The following is a 21,824-nucleotide window of genomic DNA, read 5'->3' on the forward strand; positions in this document are numbered from 1 at the left end:
CTCAGAGAACTAGAATTGACTCCTTTATACTAACTAGACAATTATTATTAAGGTTCCCTCAGAGATCTGACTATCATATGATAGTCAAATAATATGGATAAGTGTATGTTCTTCCTCTCATTCCAACCCTAAATACAAAATGCAAAAGGACTATCAAGGGCTAGGGATGTTCAATGACAGAATGTTTGTCTAGCACACACAAATCCATGGGCTTGATCCCCAGTACCACAAAAAACAAACAAAATGAGTATCAATCTCAGATTGATATGTTTGGGATATAATGAGGTCACATGTTGCTAATTTTATAGAGGTAACTTGGAAAGCCACCAGAAAAAAGTCAAGATATACTCGAAGATAAGGCACTTTTGAGATTGGAAAAGGTATAGAGATGAAAGAAAAAGAGAGAGAGAGAGAGAGAGAGAGAGAGAGAGAGAGAGAGGAAGAGGACTAGCTACTTGGGAGGCAGAGACTGAGGATCCTGGTTTCAGGCCAACCTGAGCAAATAGTTCCCTAGATCCCATCTCAAAAATGACCAGAGCAAAAACAGCTGGAGGTGTTGTTCAAACGGTAGAGAGCACCTGCTTTGCAAGCTCAAAGCCCTGAGTTCAAACCCCAGTCATACCAAAAAAAAAAAAAAAAAAAAAAAAAAAAGATTCTTCTTTAGTCCTTCAATGTCCATTCATGTAGGCCCAATTATTCACAAGCAGATTAACAGTGTATACGTTTGAAAAGAAAACCTGTAATACACTTTCCACAACCACTATCGGCATAAAAACTTTCCATTTAGCAAAATACAACTACAAATGTAGTCAATTCTGAATATTTACATGTGAATTATTCATGCAGTTGTTTTTTTTGGTGTGGGAAGCAGTGCTGGGGTTTGAACTCAGGGCCTCACACTTGCTAGGCAGGTGCTCCACCACTTGAGCCACTCTGCCAGCCCCTCCCTACATGTGAATTATTCAACTGAGAACTACCTTAGCCAATCTTTCCTACTCAGTGTAGGATAAAGACCTATTTTTTTTCATTTTCTTTTTCTTACTATTTTTTTTGGTGGTACTGGAGGTTGAACTCAATTTTTTTCTTAATGTTTATTCTTATTTCTACAGGCCAGCATGTTTACTGAAGAAATTTTAGAAAGTGTAAGGAATAATTAAAAGAAAAATGAAATCAGTACATCACTATCTATGAAATGTCTGTTCCCTTCTCCCAATTATTTTGCCCAAGCACCATCAAAAAAAAAAAAAAATCAATTTTTTCTTTGTGAATCTGAATCTCATCAAGCCCCTATATCTACCTACCAATGTACAAGAAATACGTAACAGATAGGGACATGTTAAGACACAGGGATGCAGTTGGCATGCTTCTGCAATTAGAACAAAAAGATTTCGTCACAGAGCAATCAGTTACAATTAATGGACTTCACTTGACTCTTAACCCCCCCCAAAAAAAGTTTTTAAAAAGCCAAAGTTCTGCCCAGTACTACCAAAACAAACAAAAAAAACCCCCAAAGTACTACTTATGAGAAAACTGGACATTTGAACACTGGTATCATTAATTTTTTTATAAGTGACAATGGCAGTAGTATTTTGTTCTAAAATCTATTTTACAGAAGCATACCTACAGATTAAATTATATGACATCCAGGTTTTACTTCAAAACAATAAGAAGGAGGTGAAAATTAGAGTACAGAAGACACAAAATTAGCCCTGATTGATAAAGGTGGGTACGTGATGGTATATAATATTATTCTATGTATGTATATGTTTTGAGTTATCTGTAATTAAAAGTTTTAAAAACAATCTAGCTTCCATATACATATTCTAAAATATGATGATTCCTTTCATTTAAAAAAACTTTCACAGGTCTGGAGGCGTGGCTCAAGGGGTAGAGCGCCTGCCTAGCAAGCCTCAAAGGCTGGAGTTCAAACCTCAGTACCACCAAAAAAAAAAAAAAAGAAAAAGAAGAAAGAAATAAAATGTTCATAAAAAAATAAAAATTAAAATAAAAAAAAGTTCACATATATTGTGTAGCCAGGCATGGTGGCACACATCTATAATCATAGCACTTGGGAGGTCAAGGCAGGAGCATCATGATGAGTTCTGGCAAGTCTTGGCTATACAGCAAGACCCAGTCTTGAAAAAAAAAACAAAATAAAACAAAAAAAACCACAACACTGAAAGGTTAAGGATGTAGTTCAGTGGAAGAGTGCTTGCCTAGCATGCAGAAAACCCTGGTTTCCATCCCCAGTGCTGCAAATAAATAATAAATAATAAAAATTAAAACTGGAAATACATGACACAGTTAGTTTAAAAATCTTTTTCACTCAATGATACAGACAAGTTTTCCTACTTTTACTTTGTTTTTGTGGTACTGGGGCTTGAACTCAGGGCCTACACCTTGAACCACTCCACCTGCCCTTTTCTGTGAAGGGTTTTTTTGAGATAGGTTCTCTCGGAAATATTTGTCCAGGCTGGCTTCGAACCACGATCCTTCTAAAATTTTGCCTCCTGAGTAACTAGGAGCCACTAGCGCCCAGCTTTGTTTGTTTTTTTGATAGTACAGGGGTTTGAATTCAGGGCCTTGAACTTGCCAGACAGGTGATCTACCACTTGAGCCACTCCACCGGCACAAGTTTTCCCATTAAAAAAAAAAAAACTTTTAAAATGACCACACCATATTATTTCTTTGTTTTTTTGTGGTGCTAGGAGTCCAATCCAAGGCCTCATGCATGCTAGTCAAGCACTGTAACACTGAGCCAAATCCCCAGCCCTCCATTAGTATCTAAAACAAAACAAAACCCAACTTTCTCCAATTAAAGGAAGACGTTTCCTTTTTTTTTTTTGCGTCCCTGGGCCCAATTATTTTTTTCCTTTTTTGGTGGTACTGGGGTTAGAACTCAGGGCTTCACAGTAGGCAGGTGCTCTATCACTTGAGCTATGCCTCCAGTCCTTTTTGCTCTGGTTATTTTTGAGATAGGGTCTCACTTTTTCCCCAGGACTGGCCTATTTTATTTTACTCTATTTATTTATTTATTTATTTTTGGTGGGACTGGGGTTTGAACTCAGGGCTTCATGCTTATAAAGCAGGCATACCTCAGTCCATTTTGCTCTCGTCATTTTGTGGAAATGGGGGGGTCTCATGAACTATTTGCCCAGGTTGGCCTCAAACCATGATACTTTTTATCTCAGCATCCCAAATAGTTAGGATTATAGGTGTGAGCCACTGGTGCCCAGGCCCAATTTTTGATGTAATAAAGAAAAAACAAACTATGCAACACTAAACATAAATCTTTGTACTCACCAATGATAACTACTTCAAGTGGAATACTAGGTCAAGAGGCATTAATTTTTTAAAAACAACTTTATTGAGATATAGTTTGCTTACCGTAAAACTCACCAATTTGTATTATGTAACTCAATGGCTTTTTAGTATATTCACAGAACTCTGCAACTATCACCATTATCTAATTTTAGGGTATTTTAATCACGCAAAAAGAAACCCATACCCATTAGCAATCACTCCCTACTCCCTCCAGCCCTGGAAGAAGGCATTAAACAAGCAGTAAAGCATCCACCTCATAAGCACAAAGTCTTTAGTTCAAACCCCAGTACTGTCAAAAAACTTGAGCAGAAATTAATAACACATATATTTGAATTATTTTCATTTCTAGTGAGAATGAAATTTTATATATCCATTAATTTTTTTCCCTTTTGTATACTGTCTCTTCACTTTGTCAGGGGCTAAAATCCAATTAAATCCTCAAGTTAAATAAAATATTCCTTGCAATAACAATCTGGTCTCCAAAAAGGCAATCAGAAAGTCTAGAAAAAAACATAATCTTTTTGAGGTTAACTATGCCATGGATCCTCATTATCCATAGAGGTTTAAATTAGAGTTTGCTATAATCAGAAATAATAGCACTTGACAAGCATATATGAAGTCCTGGGTTTAATCATAAGTAGCACACTCGCATGTTTGTGTACACACACACACACACACACAAAGTCATGAATTATGACTACATGTCTATTTTCAATCAAAAAATATACTATTTCTAGCTTCCTTGGTCATAACAGAGTAAGCCTGTTTCAATGGCACTTCAGAACAAAGCTTCCCATCCTACAGGGACAGTAAGCCCATTATTATACAGCACTTGTGACTGTCTGGTTAATGAGCCAGTCACTGGTAAATTAAAAAGAAAAAAATTAAGTCAACCTGCATTGTGTAATGATAGTTGCTGCATGCAGCTAGCTGCTAATGATCTACCCATATGCTAATAAAGAGAAAACACCAACCCTCTTACAATTTAGGACAGAAAAAATTGAAGGCAAAAAGCAGCAGTTAACCAAGACATCCTTGGGAGTCTTCCTGGCTACCAAAAACATCAATAAGATCCCTCCAAAGACTATCACTAGAAACATTTGTTCAACTGATTTTATCTAAAGTTTGATGTGCAGACTTTTTTTTTTAATAAAAAAATAAGCCCTCCATCCCATTTGCTGTTCCTGTTTTTTGGTTTTGTTTGTTTGTTTGTTTTCCCTCTCTCTCTCTTTCTTGCAGTACTGGGGATTGAACCCAGGGCTTTGTATATGCTGATCCTATGCAAGAGCTCTACCACATGAGCTACAACCACAGCCCTCCTCACTGTTTTTTACTCAAATTCTAACCATTTTAACCTTTTAAGCCAGAATTGTTGTATACCCTTAATCACTTCCCAGGTCATTTTTTTAGGGAGAAAGGGAAACATTGTTTTAATTTGTAAAAACAGATTCTACAATGACTCCCCAAAGTATAGTATGGTGAACTCACTTTAGTGACTGTAAAAGCAGATCCCAACAGAGATCTCAACAGAGAATCGGCTTGTAGATTGTGTTCAATCAGTATCTCCAAGGACCACCTAGAATCACAATGTTAAAAGCTAGAAAGGAGCTCAGGAATCATCTAGCCCTCCTTGAACTCTCTACTATTCAGGGAGCCTGAAGCATTCACACATTTCTAGGGTTCATTTACCCTCACCCTCCCTTATCTTCTATGAGTCAAACCAAAAAGTGATTGCAACCTGTTCTTCTCTGATCCTGTCAGGAAATACTCTTGCTGACTCTCATATTCGTCCCCCAAATCATTCATTTACATCAGGTGGAACTGAGGCTAATGAAAATACAAGCTACTAGCAGCGAAGGCTTGAGATTGCTATTATTATCCTAAGGTAACAACAGATCAGTGGCCAAAAGTAAACTAGGATGAATAATCTCTGATATGGCCACCATTATTCTAGAACCTGAGGGGTGGGAGGGTGAAAGCCTTGGAAAATTAAGGTGACAAGCTACTTACTTGATCTCTCTTAATTACCTATTTAAGGTGAAAAGGGACACATTCACAAGTACAAAAAAAGAAAAAAAAAAAAAAAAAAAAAACCCTGAAAAACCATGACTGAGAATATAAAACACCTAAAGTGAAAAGCTACCTACCTGAATTCTGATAACTTTTTTGGTACTACTAGCCAATCTTTTGTTTTGTTTTTCGATACTGATGTTTGAACTCAGGACCTACACCCTGAGCTACTCCATCAACCTTTTTGTGAAGAGTTTTTTTTTCAAGACAGGGTCTCTCGAACTATTGGCCCGGGTTGGCCTCAAACTTCCATCCTCCTGATCTGTCTCCTGAATAGTTAGGATTACAGGCATGAGCCACTGGCATCTGGCCTACTGTCTAATCTTTTAATATCTCAAAATGCATAAAACATCTGTTAATGCTGTACCATTATTCTTAACAGACAATGAAAGAAAAAATTAAGTAATTCAGATATGATTTTTCTAACCTAAGCTGCTGATCCTCTTTCCTATCTTAAACATTTAAAATGACTGAGAACTAAACATTCTTCCACATTTCTAAGCGAAAAGTCAACACTCACATATTCAGTAAGATACTAATAGTATGTGAGGTCTGACTTTCAGTTTAAACCTCAACTACTTTCCAAAGACGCTCATTTCCCCCAAACAATTCTATGGATTCCAATTCCAATACTCTAGTCTCCAGAACCTTAACACTACCTGGACCCTTAACACTACCGGTCCTCTCCAAAATGCCACAGCAACTGTTCTTTCTGTCGCAAGTCACACCTTCATTTTGCTCTCTCTTTCTCCCACCTTCTTAAGAGTGTGATGGGAATGTAACAAGCGTAACTGTGTTCTGGATACACAACAGGTCAATCTACTAGGAAATGCTAGAGATAAAAAAGAATCACAACAATGCCATAAAGAGACCCAGAGTACAAAAGGGGGTTCTGAGTGAGATTCTAAACATAGTTTACTTAGTGAACACTGTTTGGAGTCAGCAAATGAAAGTTTACTGTTTCATTTAAAGATATGTCTCATTCAGAGCAGCTCCTCATACACAAACCTCAACCCCACATAATAAAAAACTGGTTTAATGAGGACAACTTTCTTTCCAGGGGTACTCCTGTGGGAAATGAAGTTTTGCCTGGATAAATGCTCCTGAATGAGGTGCTATAGTGAAGGGCTTTTACAGTGACAAACCAGAGGGAAGGTGGTACCTAGGGGTGAAGAAGCATTACCACAAATAGGTCGTAAGGACTGGATGTGTAGCTCAGTGACACAAGTCTAGTATGCATAACACAAGGTCCTGGGTTTGATCCATACCACCATTAAAAAAAAAAAAAGTGATGTACTAGGAAAAGTTTACCATCAAATTTGCTAAAGACCCTGAAAGTAAGAAAAGCTAGACATGGCTTGGGTTTCCTTCAAACTGGCAGAGAACTGACAGTCAATGGAATTGGAATTATTTGTTCTGCTTCAATTTACTGAAAGTTTTTTCAAAGGATAATGTTTTGATTTTAAAGCCAAGAATTTTGAGAAGCTATTTCTAGCAAAAATAACAACAAAAACTCACTGTCACTTATGCAGGACAGTCTTATTTCATTCTAGAAGCAACTCAATGCATCTGTTCCCTTCCAACTGGATCAATAATAATTCTCTAGTTATTAATAAACTCAAACTACAGTGGGTAGATTCTTTGAAGACCTAAGTTGTCTTTGGGTGACAACTTAGGAGAGGAGCAGCAGTTCCATTTTTCCAGGACATGTCACATATACTTAACACATATCTATAGTGTCATTTGTCCAGTTCAGGAAAATTCACACTATTAGACAGTGTTAATTTCCTTGCTTATAAAACGCTAGCTAAGGATGCCTTTCTAATGCCTCGTAACTGGCAGACGCTGCAATCGTAAGTGGCTTTGAAACGGTGAGATCTCACGATCACTATTTCATAACTGTTTTTCAAAGGCTTATAATTTCCTTTCAAATTGCAGCTTTGGATGTCCACGCTGGATTTCAACTTCTTGGCTAGGTGAGAGAATATCTAACATGCTAATTTATGCTAACCGCTCAAGCCTGTTTTCTTATCACATCTCTTCAAGACCTTATACCTCCACTACCACAATAACTACTGAAGTTTCTGGAGACAGTCTTCAAACCACACTTGAGCAGACACGAGAAAGGAAGTGACGGCCTTGAAACAGCTTTCCCTAGCTAACAAGAGGCGCCCTGGCTCACGGCGATCCGCTCAAGATGCTACCAGAAGCTCCTACCAGATGTGCGGGCTCAGGAAAGGGTGGAGAGACAGCTGGAAGGCCTTGGTAAGAGCAGGAGTGCAAAGCGTGGAGGCGGGATGGAGTGGAAGGAGGTGAGGCAAAATTAAGCAGGTACAGGGAGGAAGCAGTGCAGCGAAGAAAAGGCAGGCGAGAGGCAGAGCCCTAGAGAAACCTGACGAATTCGCGCCTTTGAGGGTTTCTGAGGGTCCAGTTCTCTCACCAGAAAGCCGCATTCAGCCCCAGGCACCACAAGGCGCTCCTGGCTGGCCGCTCCCACACCAGGGCTGCCTGCAGCCGGCTCAGAAGAGGCTCGTAGGGCCCCAGGACCTCCACCAAGGCTCGCTGCGCTGCCTCAACCTGCTGGTCGCGCTCCCAGGAAGCGGACATAACTCGGCGGCCCCTGAAAGCCAAGCCTGAAGCTGGGCCTGGGGCCACGGCCACCCCCTCGGCCTCCGCCATCTCTCCACGGCAGCCACAACATCCGGGGCCTCGCTCGGCCCGACAGTCACAATAACACCAACTGCGCAGATGCGAAATTTGACTGGGACGGTCTGCTCTCACCGTGCGCACATGCGCACAGGCTTGAGCACGTGTTCACCGAGGGGAAGCGAAGGATGCTGCGTCAAAATACGTTCCCTCCTCCCGCCCCCCGCACTGAGACGCCGAAAAGGATCCGGAGCTGCGCACGCGCAATCCTCACAGCTGAAGCCAAGTGAATAACAAGTGGCCTCTTCTAAGCTCAGTTCTCATTGGAGCGGAGAAAGTTCGAGGGTGGAGCGGGTTGTTTGGCGCCTGCGTCTTGCGGCAAGCGGGCTGGCGAACGGCGGCGTTGCTGGCGGGAGCGGCTGCAACGCTGGTACCTGAGGAGCAATGCCGAGAGAAATCATCACCCTACAGTTGGGCCAGTGCGGCAATCAGAGTGAGCAAACCTCCGGCCCCTCCGCTAGCCAAGTTCCTTAGATTCAGTGAGATCTCACTGTGGGGTCCTAGATTCCATTTGTTCTTCCCAGAATCGTAGTTCTCCGAAAGGCGGGACATCCCTGACCCTGTATCCAGTTGCCCAACCCCAAAAGGCCTTCTTATGTACTGTCGTTAGCGTGCAGCCTTTCAGATACTGGAGAGACCTGGGGCTAGACTTTTTACCCCTGAACCCAGGCGCTCAGTGCTCCAGCTGCTAATTGGAACCTGCTCAGACCCAGATATCTTCTTTCTCCCCCGCCTGCTCCTCTCCCCCAGTTGGGTTCGAGTTCTGGAAACAACTGTGTGCCGAGCATGGTATCAGCCCCGAGGGCATCGTGGAGGAGTTCGCCACTGAGGGCACTGACCGCAAGGACGTCTTCTTCTACCAGGTGCCCCCCCACCACCACCAGCGACTAGACCAGGGCCAGCAGTAGTCCAGGGGCCCTGAAGGGAAGGGCAGCGTCCTGGTACTGGGAAACCCGCTGGGCAGAGGGTCCAGGGTTGATGACTTGGGGAGGGAGCGGCAGCAGGAGACCCAGTTGGGAGGACTCAGGACTTCACCCACTCTAGCTGACCGGGTCCCCTCCCGTCCTCCTCTTGACAGGCAGACGATGAGCACTACATCCCCAGGGCAGTGCTGCTGGACCTGGAGCCCCGGGTGATCCACTCCATCCTCAACTCCTCCTATGCCAAGCTCTACAACCCAGAGAACATCTACCTGTCAGAGCATGGAGGAGGAGCTGGCAACAACTGGGCCAGTGGGTTCTCCCAGGTCATTTGCTATTCCCCAGCAGGGCCCACAACTCCCTGTTTGGGGACAGGCCCTATGACTTCCTAGAGAGAGGTGAAACCAAGTCGATGTATGAGGGCTGGAGGAAGACAATTATAGCTGCAGAGAGTTAACTGTGCAACATTAAGAGCTTTCAGTAGAGCCCAGGGTAGTAATACATGCCTGTAAGGTGGAGGCAGGAAGAGCTCTCTGACCCAGGCTGGGTTAGATAGCAAGACCCTGTCTCAAAAAAACAAAACCAAAAAACAACAGCCTACAATAGTGCTATGTGCCAAACCATTCTAAGTGCTTTATATATATTACCTCATGTAAATTTCTTAACACTAAAGGTTCTACAGTCTCTTTATCGATTTTTCCAGAATCCAGAAAGCTCTGAAGCCAAAAGACATTTCCTAACTTGTTTAGAAGCAAAACTAAATCTCAATGGAGACAGGCTATTTTATAGCTTCTATGCAATTTATTGTCATTGCTCATACCTTTCGTGGCATAAATATTAATATATTTGATTAATATACCTCAGCCCTCCTGTGGTCTTTTCTTTAATAGGCATTATATGTGCCAAACTGCCTTTCTAAATCTGAAACATTTTGAGTTCAAAAACATGATGAGCCAGGAGCTGGTGGCTATTTGGGATGCTGAGATCAGGAGGATCACATTTCAAAACCAGCCTGGGCAAACAGTGTGAGACCCCATCCCCAAGTAACCAGAGCAAACTAGACTGGACATGTTGCTCAAGTAGTAGAGGGCCTGCTTTGCAAGCAGGAAGCCCTGAGTTCAAAACTCAGTCTCACAAAAAAGAATACATATGATGAATCCTAAGAGTTTTAGATAAGGGATTATGGACCTGTATCATAACCTTCATTATACAGATGAGGAAAAAAGACATAGAAAGATTAAGTAATCTTTCTAGAGTTAATCAGCTAACAGTAAAGCTATAGTTTAGAGTGCTTGCCTAGCATGTGTGAGACCTTGGGTTCTCTCCCCAGAACTATGAAACAAAAACAACTAGTGCTAACATGAATAGGTCTTATGGATACAAAAATTTGTGGGGATAGAGTGCTTGTTTGTAACCAATGTGCTGTATTCCCTCAGTGCAGATAGAGAACAAGGCTGTCCCTAGAAGGACTTTAGGTGCTATAAGGAGAATCAAGGTGACAATTCTGAGGTAGGTTCCTTGTTGCATGGCCCTGTCCTATTCTGACCTTTTCCATGTCTGTATAGGGAGAAAAGATCCACGAAGACATTTTTGACATCATAGATCGAGAAGCAGATGGTAGTGACAGTCTAGAGGTGAGTGTCCCAGGAATGTTGGTGGGGCCTAACAGAAGGGTTGGCAACACCTTTAGGAGACATCTGTTAAGCAAAGGACCCACCCATTTATTCATTGCACTGGACAAAAGCAATCATGGCTTGCTGAAGACAAGGCAGAATCTCCTAAGCTGTATGTATGAAGGGACAAGAAAAAAGGGCTCAGGAAGACAAAAGTCCAAAACATTTTGGGATGGGGCTACTTAAAATACTTCTACTACATACCTAAACACTGATGGCCCTTTTCCCATGCAGGGCTTTGTGCTTTGTCACTCCATTGCTGGGGGGACAGGCTCTGGCCTGGGCTCCTATCTCTTAGAGCGTCTAAATGACAGGTAAGTCTGTGTCTGGGGGTTAGGAGGAGACATGGGCTTCAACTTGGATTCCTAAGTGACTAGAAGGCCCATCAGACATACCTCCCTATTTGCTGGAGAAAGAAAGAGCCCCTTCTATAGTAAGGAAGGTGAAGTTACAATGGAATAAACCCAATCTTACTCCAAGTGGTTGCAGCCAGGGCCTGGAATCTGGGCCCTTGTTGAAGATCCACGGAAAATTTGGCCTGGTTTAACAGTTGGAATATTAATTCCTATGATGTCTCTCCCCTCCCCCCTTTGGGGTTACAGACTTTCAAAAGTCAAGTCTTCCTTTTCTACTGATCTTCTCACCTCATCCCAATTTCCCCATTCAGATTTAGCTGCTTCCAGATATGCCGAGAAGCCTCATGTTCACCAAACCTCTATTTGTTGCCTTCTCCCAACCTCACCAGGTATCCCAAGAAGCTGGTGCAGACCTACTCAGTGTTTCCCAACCAGGATGAGATGAGCGATGTGGTGGTCCAGCCCTACAACTCACTCCTTACGCTCAAAAGGCTAACCCAGAATGCTGACTGTGTGGTCAGTCTTGGATTCTATCTGTCCCTACTCCCAACACCCATCTAATTCTTTTCATGCATTTAAAAAGTCTATTTTGAGCTCCTCCCTGCCCCTAGACTTCGGTAAATCCTTTTTGGATGGGTCCTTCTGGCCACGAGGCTCAAGGCTTCAGAGCCTAGGCTTAGGCAGAACTCTGTATGTCTTTGTTCTCATAAACTTGTAACCCTCTTCTGTCTTCCCAGGTGGTGCTAGACAACACAGCTCTGAACCTGATTGCCACAGACCGCCTGCACATCCAGAACCCATCCTTCTCTCAGATCAATCAGTTGGTAAGCCCCTACTCCTGGTCTCCTTTGAGCTGGAAGCCCTCTTGTTGGAGGGCCATCAGGGGAGGAAGATCCCACCCAGGCCAAGGCCTGTGACGTAACATCCCTGTTCTCAGGTGTCCACCATCATGTCAGCCAGCACCACCACCCTGCGCTACCCTGGCTACATGAACAACGACCTCATTGGCCTCATTGCCTCGCTCATTCCCACACCACGGCTCCACTTCCTCATGACCGGCTACACCCCCCTCACCACGGACCAGTCAGTAAGAGAAACACTCAGTGTCCCACTCCAGGCTGGCCCTAAACCCAGCAGACCATGACCTTAGCTTTCTATTCCGTCCACTGTCCAAAGACCTTCCCTGTGCAGCCCTCAGAGGCCCTCTGCTCAGGGGCTGGCATAAACTGGCCACCTACTTGCTGTCTTGCCTCCATCCTTGGGGTCTTTAGCTCCTGCAGGGGCTGTGCTGGATGGGGTCAGCTTCTATTCCTGCACAAGGGAATGAGTTTGCTAAGCAGAGGAGGACTGAGATCCTTGAGCAGAGACTCAAGGTAGATCTGATCTAAAGACATTACCCAGAGAAACTTCTCTGAACCTGATAGTGACACGTGTTGACTACTCTTCGCTATCTGTGCCTGTCTGGACTGTGCTCTGAGTGCTGGCCTGGTCCCTGTGACCCACTTCCCCTCAGGTGGCCAGTGTGAGGAAGACCACAGTCCTGGATGTCATGAGGCGACTGCTACAGCCCAAGAATGTGATGGTATCCACAGGCCGAGACCGCCAGACCAACCACTGCTACATTGCCATCCTCAACATCATCCAGGGAGAGGTAGACCCCACCCAGGTACGTGAGGCCCCTTCGCCCTACCCCCTGGACCACAGGGTAGAGGAGAAGCAACCTTCACCACTCTGTACCCCAGGTCCACAAGAGCCTGCAGAGGATCCGGGAACGGAAGTTGGCCAACTTCATCCCTTGGGGCCCAGCCAGCATCCAGGTGGCCCTATCCAGGAAGTCTCCCTACCTGCCCTCAGCCCACCGGGTCAGTGGGCTCATGATGGCCAACCACACCAGTATCTCCTCGGTGAGTCTCTGTTTATATCTTTATCTCCCAAGTCAGTTTCCTGGCTGTGCCCTACCTCTGTATCCCTGCTGCCCCTGCTTCTAGCATCTTGCTATGGGAATAACCCAGCCCTGGTTCCTGGCTGTCTGGGCCATATTGTTCCTCCATTTTTTTTTTTTTGTGGTCCCTGCTTTCTGTACACCCTAAGCTCTTTGAGCGGACCTGTCGCCAGTTTGACAAGCTGCGGAAACGAGAGGCCTTCATGGAGCAGTTCCGCAAGGAGGACATCTTCAAGGACAATTTTGATGAGATGGACACGTCCAGGGAGATTGTGCAGCAATTGATTGATGAGTACCATGCAGCCACTCGGCCAGACTATATCTCCTGGGGTACCCAGGAGCAGTGATTCCCCCAGGACAGAGACCCTCATCTGCCTTACCGGTTGGCCCAGGCCCCGCCTGACTGACCACTCCTCAGAGCACAGATCAGGGACCTCACAAATCTTTCACACACATACATGCACTCTCTGTTGGCCTGGGGACACATTTACTTCTCTTATGAGACTATTTATCTTTAATAAAGCACTGGGTGTGAATGAAGTCATTGGTTGCTTTGAAGGCTTCAGAGCCGGGGTTGCAGGGATGCCTGTTCTTTATCACTGGCAGGTCTGCCCCCACTTCCAGCATCTTCATCTCTGAGCAAATAGCCTCCTCTTGCTTTTCCCTTTGGAGCATACAAATGAGATCTTGTCCACCTGAAATTCCTTTCCAGGGTAAGAAGGCCCACAGATACATTTTCTATCCAACCTTCTCTGGTCCCAGTTCCCTTCCACTCTAGCAGGGGAACATTCCACCAGTTTCATGTTCCCACATCAGACTGTTCTATTGATCATTGCAACAGGCTGGTGTCGCCACCCTACTCCTAGGCTCTGGGCAAGTAAGTTAGCCCAAGTGCCTGTTACCTTCTAGCCAGCAGGGCAGTGCTACAGAGCCAGTCCTGGAGAATAACAATTTCAGACAGCTGGAATCTAGGAACATCAAATTGGACACCAAGTCCAAAGCCCAAACTAAACAGGGCCAAAAGTGGTTCCATAGCTAAGACCCATAGCTCTATTTTCAGGTTTTCTCGTTATTTAAGGAGTCCGTGCCTTATACTTCTGGTGGAAGACTGCAGGAAAGTAATGAATTTATAGCTTCTTACATCTTTTTTTTTTTTTTTTAAGAAAATCACTTTATTCTAATTAACTCAAAATAACATCAAAACAGCTGGTTTAAAGAGGCCACACAAACACTTTCCAGCCACAAACTATGCCATTTCAGTGAACCCCTATTCCAGTCTCAACATCCTCTTCTGTGGACACTCTGAAACAATGAAGCTGTTAATAAGGAGATGTTCATCTTACAGTTTTACATGCTGTACTTTCACTGTCATTTACATTTTTATGTTAAATTAACCTGCTCATTACAGGTAATTTTCCATTTCTTTGATGTGAATTTCTTGGTTAGTCTAACCATTTGTAATTCTGCATTGTTTCAATACCTCTTTGAAGCCCTCCCACAGTTTAAAGTCACCCTGATTCTGGGCATACTTCAAAAACTATTTTATCTTATAAAAACAAGGGCTACTAAACTGTTGCTACTGCTGTTGGACCAGCTGGGTTTCCTGGGGCTCCTGGTAAGTGATTTCAGGCCTGGAGGGCTCAGCATGTCTACCTGCACTGAAGCCCCCGGGATAGTGTGATCCAGTATGTGCCCAACAGCAGAGCCCACCAGCCACACCAGCTGTGGCAGTTGCCATCTGGACCATCAAACCTGGCTGTTGGAATGCAGCCACAGGCAAGCCAATTACAGGTGCTAGGGCTGCTGTTGGGTGGCCAAGCTATAGTGTTGGCCTGGGTACAGCTCTCATCTAAGGGGCCCAGCTGGCCATAGGGCCTGTGCAGGAAGTACAGCTTTGGCTTCCACACAGCATCCTAAGTGCAAGGTAGCTCAGCTTCTAGAGTGCCAGGTTCTTACACCTTTAGGATCAAAAGGGCAAATCAGGTTCTCCTTTGACTGGTGGGCTGTCAGGGCCCCGTTAGGCTCTTATATACCCCACAGGTCAGGATTGTAGTGATAGTGAGTGTGCATGCATGAGTACCTTACTTTGTTTAATCTTCACAACAACCTATTAAGTGGTAGGTAGTACCAACATTATTATTATCGGTGGTGGTACTGGGGTTTGAACTCAGGGCCTCACACTTGCTAGGCAGATGCTGTACCACTTGAGCCACTCCACCAGCCCTCAACCTTATTTTCTAAGTGAGAAAACTGAAGTCAAGAGTAGTTAACTAACTCTCCTAGCTAGTAAATGGCAAAGTTGGTTCAAAGTCTGGTTGGACTGACTGGCATCTGTGTTTCTAACCACTGCACTACATTACCTTATGTACCTTACAACCTAGTATAGAATTGTCTCATTTCTGCACCCTTTTAGAGCACTTAATAAGCCCATGGTTGTCAGGATGTGGGGATGCTGAATTCTTGTGCAGAAAGCAGATTCAATCGTGAAATGGGGAGTGCCTGCCTCAACTGGCTTCAGGTTGACCTGCAAAGTATCCTTCACCCAGGCCAGGGTAGTTGATGACCTGTGCCTACCCTCAAGCTATCTGGGGCCAATACTTACTGGACTGGGAGTGTAGTTCAGTAGTAGAATGCTTGCCTAGCATACACAAAGCCCTGAGTTCAATCTCCAGCATTACAAAAAATAAGACAATTAGGCATACTTCTCTATTGGCTTGGGGACACACTTTTTCCTCCCTTAAACCTATTTATCCTTCAGTTCTGCATGTGGATAGGGGGCAATACATAGGCCAGCCCCTGTGAACAGAGGGGACCTTTGCAAAATTGAAGGGCAGAGAATAGACAGTTGGAAGCCAAGCTCTGGATTGCCTTGGAGTTGGCAGGGAGTCCACAAACTTGTCACCACCTTCGTCAAAGCAGCCAGCTTGTCACAATCATCTGCCAGGGCCTGCAGGGAGCTGACTCAGGGACAGCTAGCCTGATTAGTGTTAGCCAGCTGCCTGTTCTCCCAGTGGGGAGGAAGATGACTGGTGAAAACCAGTGCACCTGGTCCCTGCTCAGCTCTGCCTCTTAATTCTGCACCCCTGGGTGCCTCGTCTCAGTCCTTTCCCTTCACTGGCCCTGCTCCTGATGTCCAACCTTTCATCCTTTGGGGCATCTGCATGAGTGGCTGGTATTGAGTGTGGATCATGAGTTGGCCAGCGTAGTGAGGCTTCTATGAGTTGCCTGCTGGCCCACTTCCAGGCCACAAGCAATCCCAGGGCCTTCCTTTGCAGAATCCAGTTAAATGTGTGGACTCCCAGGTAGAAGGAAACATGGGAAGTCCAGAGTGAAAAAGTTGTCTGAATAGCAAAACAGTCACTAGCCCAGAGGGATGAATAAATACTCTGGGAAAAAGAAGTAGATTTGCAAAGATGCCTCCTTTTTCTGACTACTGAGCAGCAGGCAGTATGAGCACAAACAAGCACTTCAACCCCAGTCTCAAGGCCAGGCCCCTCCCCCAAGGCTATTTCCAGATTAGCCATCACCCCACACCAGGGCAGCCCCTCCCTGTTCTTGGCCAGCAGCAAACCCCAAACTGTGTCATCCAGAGGGCAACGCTGCTCAGAGGCCAGGTGGAAAGGGAGGCCTCTGGGAATCAGGGAGCAGGTGGTGCTGGGAGTGAGAAGTCGCTGTGGTCGGAAAGACTGCAAGCCACAGAAGGAACTGCCCTGATGAAAGACAGGAGCTGCTGTGGAAAAGCTGGAGAGAAAGTAGAAGGCTGGAGCCTAGAATAGGAACTTCTTTTTTGACTGAATGAACGAATGAGAGAAAATTAGGCATTTAAAGGTAATGTTCCCAGAACACTTCAGTATGATGTGACCCCATGGGCCTTGGAACACACATGAGAGAGAACTAGGGCAAGAACCACATACCCCAAAAAAGAGTTGTGTAAACGAATTCGAAATTTAGGGACTGTACCTTTGGAAAATATGCTGATTGGTTGGGTTTTTCTCATTGTTGTTTTTGTGTGGTTTTTTTTTGGTGGTACTGGGGTTTGAATTTAAGGGCTCTAATTCAGGGCTAGGTATACTAGCCCTAGGCAGGTGCTCTACCACTTGAGTCACTCCACCAGACATTTTTTGTGTTGGAGTTTTTCAAAATAGGGTCTTGGGAACTATTTGCCCAGGCTGGTTTCGAACTGTGATCTTAAACAGGGAAGGGGCTGCCTAGAATAGTATCCGAAACATTTTAAATTGACATTTTGGTTTACTAATCCATCACATCCAAGTTGTTGAAGGTTTATACTTTGTTTTGAGATAGGGTCTTGTTATATAGCTTCGAGCACACAGTCTTCCTGCCTCTACCTACCAAGTACTGGGATTACATGATGAACTATTACTGCTACACGAGGACACAAGGTTTTTCAAATTTTTCTTGTTTTTTGTTTATTTTTGGTAGAAATGGGGTTTGAATTCAGGGCTTCACACTTGCAAATCAAGCACACTGCTACTTGAGCCACACTTTACTCTGGTTATTTTGGAGATGGGGTCTTGGGAACTATTTTCCCTGACTGGTCTCAAACCATAATCCTCCTAATCCCACCCTGCCAAGTATTAGGATTAACAGGCATGAGCCACCAGCCACAAGTTTTAATTAAAATCCCTAGGTCCTGATCACTGCAGTGTGAATAGATAAAATCAAGTGTTTTACAGAGATGCAAACCTCACTAAGACTCCCTAGGAGGCCTAGTTAGAAATACCCTCTTCATTTCTCATTCTGGTGTTACCACATTTGTGACCCTGGCCATAGAAGCCAGAGGTAGGTAAATCTTCCCTCCAACCCTTAAATCCATCACTGAATTATTAACAGGGTGTCCAGTTCATCCTGGTTTTAGCATTAGAAGTTCTTAGTCCTACAAAACCCCTTACATTTGCTTTAAAACCGAAATTCCCACAATCCCTCAGTCCTAGAAATCAGGGACTCTTAGTCACTCTAAATAAAAGGACACCACAGAAACTGATTAGAAAATCTTGAAATAGTACATATGGCTGACAGGGCTGAATTAAGGCCTGGCAGATATTTGCTCAAGAATGAAGCAAGCATTTCTTAAAATTGGAGCCAGGCACCAGTGGCTCACGCCTGTAATCCTAGCTACTCAGGAGGCAGAATTTAGGAGGATCAAGGATCAAAGCCAGTCCTGGGCAAATAGTTCTTAAGATCCTATCTCAAAAAAACCCATCACAAAAAAGGACTGGTGGAGTGCCTCAGATGGTAAGAGTGGCTGTCTAGCAAGCATGAGGCCCTGAATTCAAACCCCAGTGGTGGGGGGAAAAAATTGGAGACTAAATTGCCCAGCACTAAGCTTCACAATGGGCCTTACCAAAAGGGTTACTTGAGGGGAGAATGTAGTATTACTCCCCTTTGTACAGCAGTTAACCCTGCATGATGCACTTCCGCATGCATTAATTGTCTGAGCCCTTGGAGGCGGATATTTGCCATTTATCATCAGAGGGAAATGGGCTCAGAGAGGTTAAATAACTTGCCCAAGATCATAGAGCTGATAAGTGTTGATCTCAGGTCCTCCCACTCTTAATTAATACACCAAGTATCTGCAAAGTGCTCACAAGAGTGCTACAGAGTGCTGGGATTATAGGCAAATGTCCCACACCATACAGTTATTTGTTGCTTCTTTAAATTAAATTAAGTTGTTCAATCTTAAGTCCTTTATGTAACATTATAGTAACAAAACTTAAAAATATTACTGAGCATTTAATATACACCAAGCACCATTCAAAGTACTTCACATACATGAGTTCACTTAATTTCCACAACTATCTGGATAGAAATGACCATATCCCAATTTTTAGAGAGGAAAATAAAGCTGAGGGGAAAGTGAGGCTCAGAGTCTCACAGCTAGTCAGTGGACAAGGTAGGTTTCAAATTCTTCCTGGAAAGAGAAAATAAGATTGCCAAATATATGATGGCTGTCAACTGCGTGACACTCCAGGAACAGAGTAAGACAAGTGGAGAGTCTAGCAGATTCCAGCACCTCAGCAGAAAGAATTCCCGCAGGAAATACTACCTCCAGGTAGAGGAATGAGTCCCTTCTCCACTGAACTTAGTTAAGCAAATTCTACATGACGACTTGCCTGGAATGGGTACATCTATTTACTTATCCAACATAAAGAAGAGAGCACGCTGGGGGTTGAACTCAGGGCCTGGCACTTGCTAAGCAAGCATTGTGCCACTTGAGCCACATCTCTAACCCCTGGAAAAATTTTTATTTTTGAAGTACTGGGTTTGAATTCAGGGCCTACACCTTGAGCCACTCCACCAGCCCTTTTTTGTGAAGGGTTTTTCCAAGACAGGGTCTCATGAACTATTTGTCCTGGCTGGTTTCAAATCATAATCCTCCAGATCTCTGCCTCCTGAGTAGCTAGGATCATAGGCATGAGCGACACCGATGTCCAGCTTGGAAAATGTTTTAAGTTACTTATCTACATGAAAAATATTTTTCCTGATAAAAATGAAGGACTGAATCAACGAGGAGCTACTGTTTTTTCACTGCAAGAGCCAGTGACCCTTCTCAGGACTACTAGAACCCTGTTCTAGTAATTACCCCCGCATCTTGTAATTAATGACTCACTCTTATGTCTTCCCTGTTGGTCTAGGAGTTTCTTATGTGCTAGGACACTGTCTTTTATCTCTGTTTCCCTGGTATCTACAGAACCTGCACATTGTAACTATTCAATAAACATTTGTTGAACAAATGAAGGAATGATGTCAAGGTCATAGCTTCTTCTTGCTTTTCCTTTAACAAGAAGACATTAACAGGCTTGCCACATAATTAAGAGTATGCCCCCAGGACAAACTCATGTGTGCATAATGTTTGCCTACAGCTCAGGAATGCTGTGACTTTTGTGTGTGTCTGCTGGGGATGGAACCCGGACCTTGCAGATGCTAGGCAAGCACTCTACCACTGAGCTACCTCAGCCCTAAGGTAACTTTAATCCTAGACAGTTTTCAAAGAGAAAGTGGAAAAGGAGGTTAAAAAAATAATAATTTCTGTAACTAGAAATTATTTTAAAAATTCACTTTATGCATGACATAAGTGAAGATACTTCAAGATTCTTACACTGAGCCAGGGGATGGCTCACGCCTGTAATCCTAGCTACTCAGGAGGCAGAGGGCAGGAGGATCTCAGTTTGAAGCCAGCCTATCAAATGGGCTGGTGGAGTGGCTCAAGGTATAAGTCCTAAGTTCAAACCCAAGTATGGCAAAGAAAAAAAAAAAAAAGGATTCTTACACTGGATGGATAACTTATGATACCAGGAACCAAATAACTTAATGTAGTTGAATTTCTGATATTTGATCCTTTGGAAATTTTCCCAATGGATACACTATACAAGATACAACAGCACCTTAATGGAAGCAAACTAGTAACTACAAGTATTTTACTTCCTACAAGATAAAATAATAGTCATGAATCATGAACTGGATCTGCAGACAGCTGCACCAAGCAGTTCCAAGGCCTGATGAACTGCGGTCAGTTGGGTAAAGGGGGCGGTCAGAATTGGCACAGCTGGAGGGCCACCCACAAAATAAAACAACATTGCCAACTGGATGTGTTACTCTGAGACAACTTTGCAATAGCAAAGGAGCACAGCCAAGGTCAAGAGAGGGCCAGAAGGAGGTGGTAAGGAGTGAGAACCTCATATCACCAACCAACAGCTGGGCTGATAAGGAAAGCATTGGGCCAAACAGCCCCAAATCTAGCCCAAAGACTTAAAAATGATCCATCTTCCTTCCTCTGACCTATAGTTCTCTATGACAATTTCCATTCTCTCTATGTCCCATCCTTCCTTAGGATGTCTGAGCCTTCAGAAAATGACTCTCTGAAACTTTTCCTGCCCACTTAGATTTCCAGTTCTAGAAATAGTTCTAACCCTGACTTTTTCATCAGCCTGAACCCTAAGAATAGAAAAGAATCACAGTGATCACTAGCCATAGGGATGGTATAAAAAATACCAGGTCCCCAACGATCATGAAAAGGATAAAATACAAACGAACAGAATATGGTTTAGGTCAAAGGCTAAAGCAGGCCAGACTGCTACTTCTGCCTTTGAGATACTACCATAAGCGACAGAGAGAACCTGCCCAGGGCAGGAGACAACCTTAAACTGAAGTATAGTGTGGAACCTGGAAATCCTGGTGACTTGTGCCTCTTGTGAACCGTCTATTGAATCAAGCCTGAGACTAGTCTAATACTCTATCTACTCTGGGAACCAATCATGTTTGGTGATCTCTCCAGAGTGACTATTCTATCCTAAACAACTATTCACAGTATTTATTTCTCTGTGTGCATTGCAGGTGTCCTGAGCTCATTCAGCAAGTTCCTAACTACCACTTATAACACACACGTGTGCACATGCTTTCTGTTACCTATTGTTATGGAGTGATTTGGCAGCTGTTAATCCATAGGTCTGGGCCACCAAACTGAGTGCTACCTACTGCCCTACTCCATTTATATTCCTGTTTTGCGAACAAGGCCCTACAAATGCATGTGTATGTGTTCCTTCTGCTTTGCCCTACCCCAACAGGGCAAATCAATTTTTGTTGATTCATCAATCTTTCTGAGAACCTGTTATGGCCCTTTCCCCAGAAAAAAATACACATATGGATTTTCTAACAATTTCAATACATTCTTGACTCATAAAGCCATCTCTAGCTGGGGGCTGGCGGCTCATGCCTGTAATCCTAGCTGCTTGGGAGGCAGAGAGCAGGAGGGTCAAGGTTCAAAGTCAGCCCAGGCAAATAGTTTGAGAGACCCTATCTTGAAAATACCCAACAC

General features: G+C 43.9%; 2 protein-coding genes across 3 annotated transcripts in view; one reads left to right on the forward strand and one right to left on the reverse strand.

Annotated features, from left to right (window-relative positions):
* Window positions 1-8,168, reverse strand: part of Retreg3 (reticulophagy regulator family member 3) — a 20,015-nt gene extending 11,847 nt beyond the window's left edge. Inside the window, exons 1-2 of one of the 2 annotated variants that reach the window (XM_074045778.1) lie at window positions 7,835-7,972; window positions 4,813-4,900 (exon numbers count right to left, since the gene is read on the reverse strand). Coding sequence is in view for 1 of the 2 variants with exons in the window: in XM_020165160.2 (XP_020020749.1) it covers window positions 7,835-8,073 (239 nt within the window). In the remaining variant the exon portion in view is untranslated. Of the gene's footprint in view, window positions 1-4,812; window positions 4,901-7,834 lie in introns of both variants that reach the window. The other variant, XM_020165160.2, reaches the window with a different exon arrangement.
* Window positions 8,169-8,350: 182 nt separating this feature from the next.
* Window positions 8,351-14,100, forward strand: Tubg1 (tubulin gamma 1). Its single transcript, XM_020165168.2, has 11 exons — window positions 8,351-8,533; window positions 8,851-8,963; window positions 9,179-9,346; window positions 10,586-10,654; window positions 10,928-11,007; window positions 11,439-11,565; window positions 11,787-11,873; window positions 11,987-12,136; window positions 12,563-12,715; window positions 12,792-12,953; window positions 13,141-14,100. Exons 1-11 carry the CDS (start codon window positions 8,485-8,487, stop codon window positions 13,336-13,338), a joined length of 1,356 nt encoding a protein of 451 aa, XP_020020757.1. The 5' UTR covers window positions 8,351-8,484; the 3' UTR covers window positions 13,339-14,100.
* Window positions 14,101-21,824: the final 7,724 nt, after the last annotated feature.

Source organism: Castor canadensis, chromosome 11 (genome assembly GCF_047511655.1).
Source record: "Castor canadensis chromosome 11, mCasCan1.hap1v2, whole genome shotgun sequence".
Taxonomy (NCBI): Eukaryota; Metazoa; Chordata; class Mammalia; order Rodentia; family Castoridae; genus Castor; species Castor canadensis.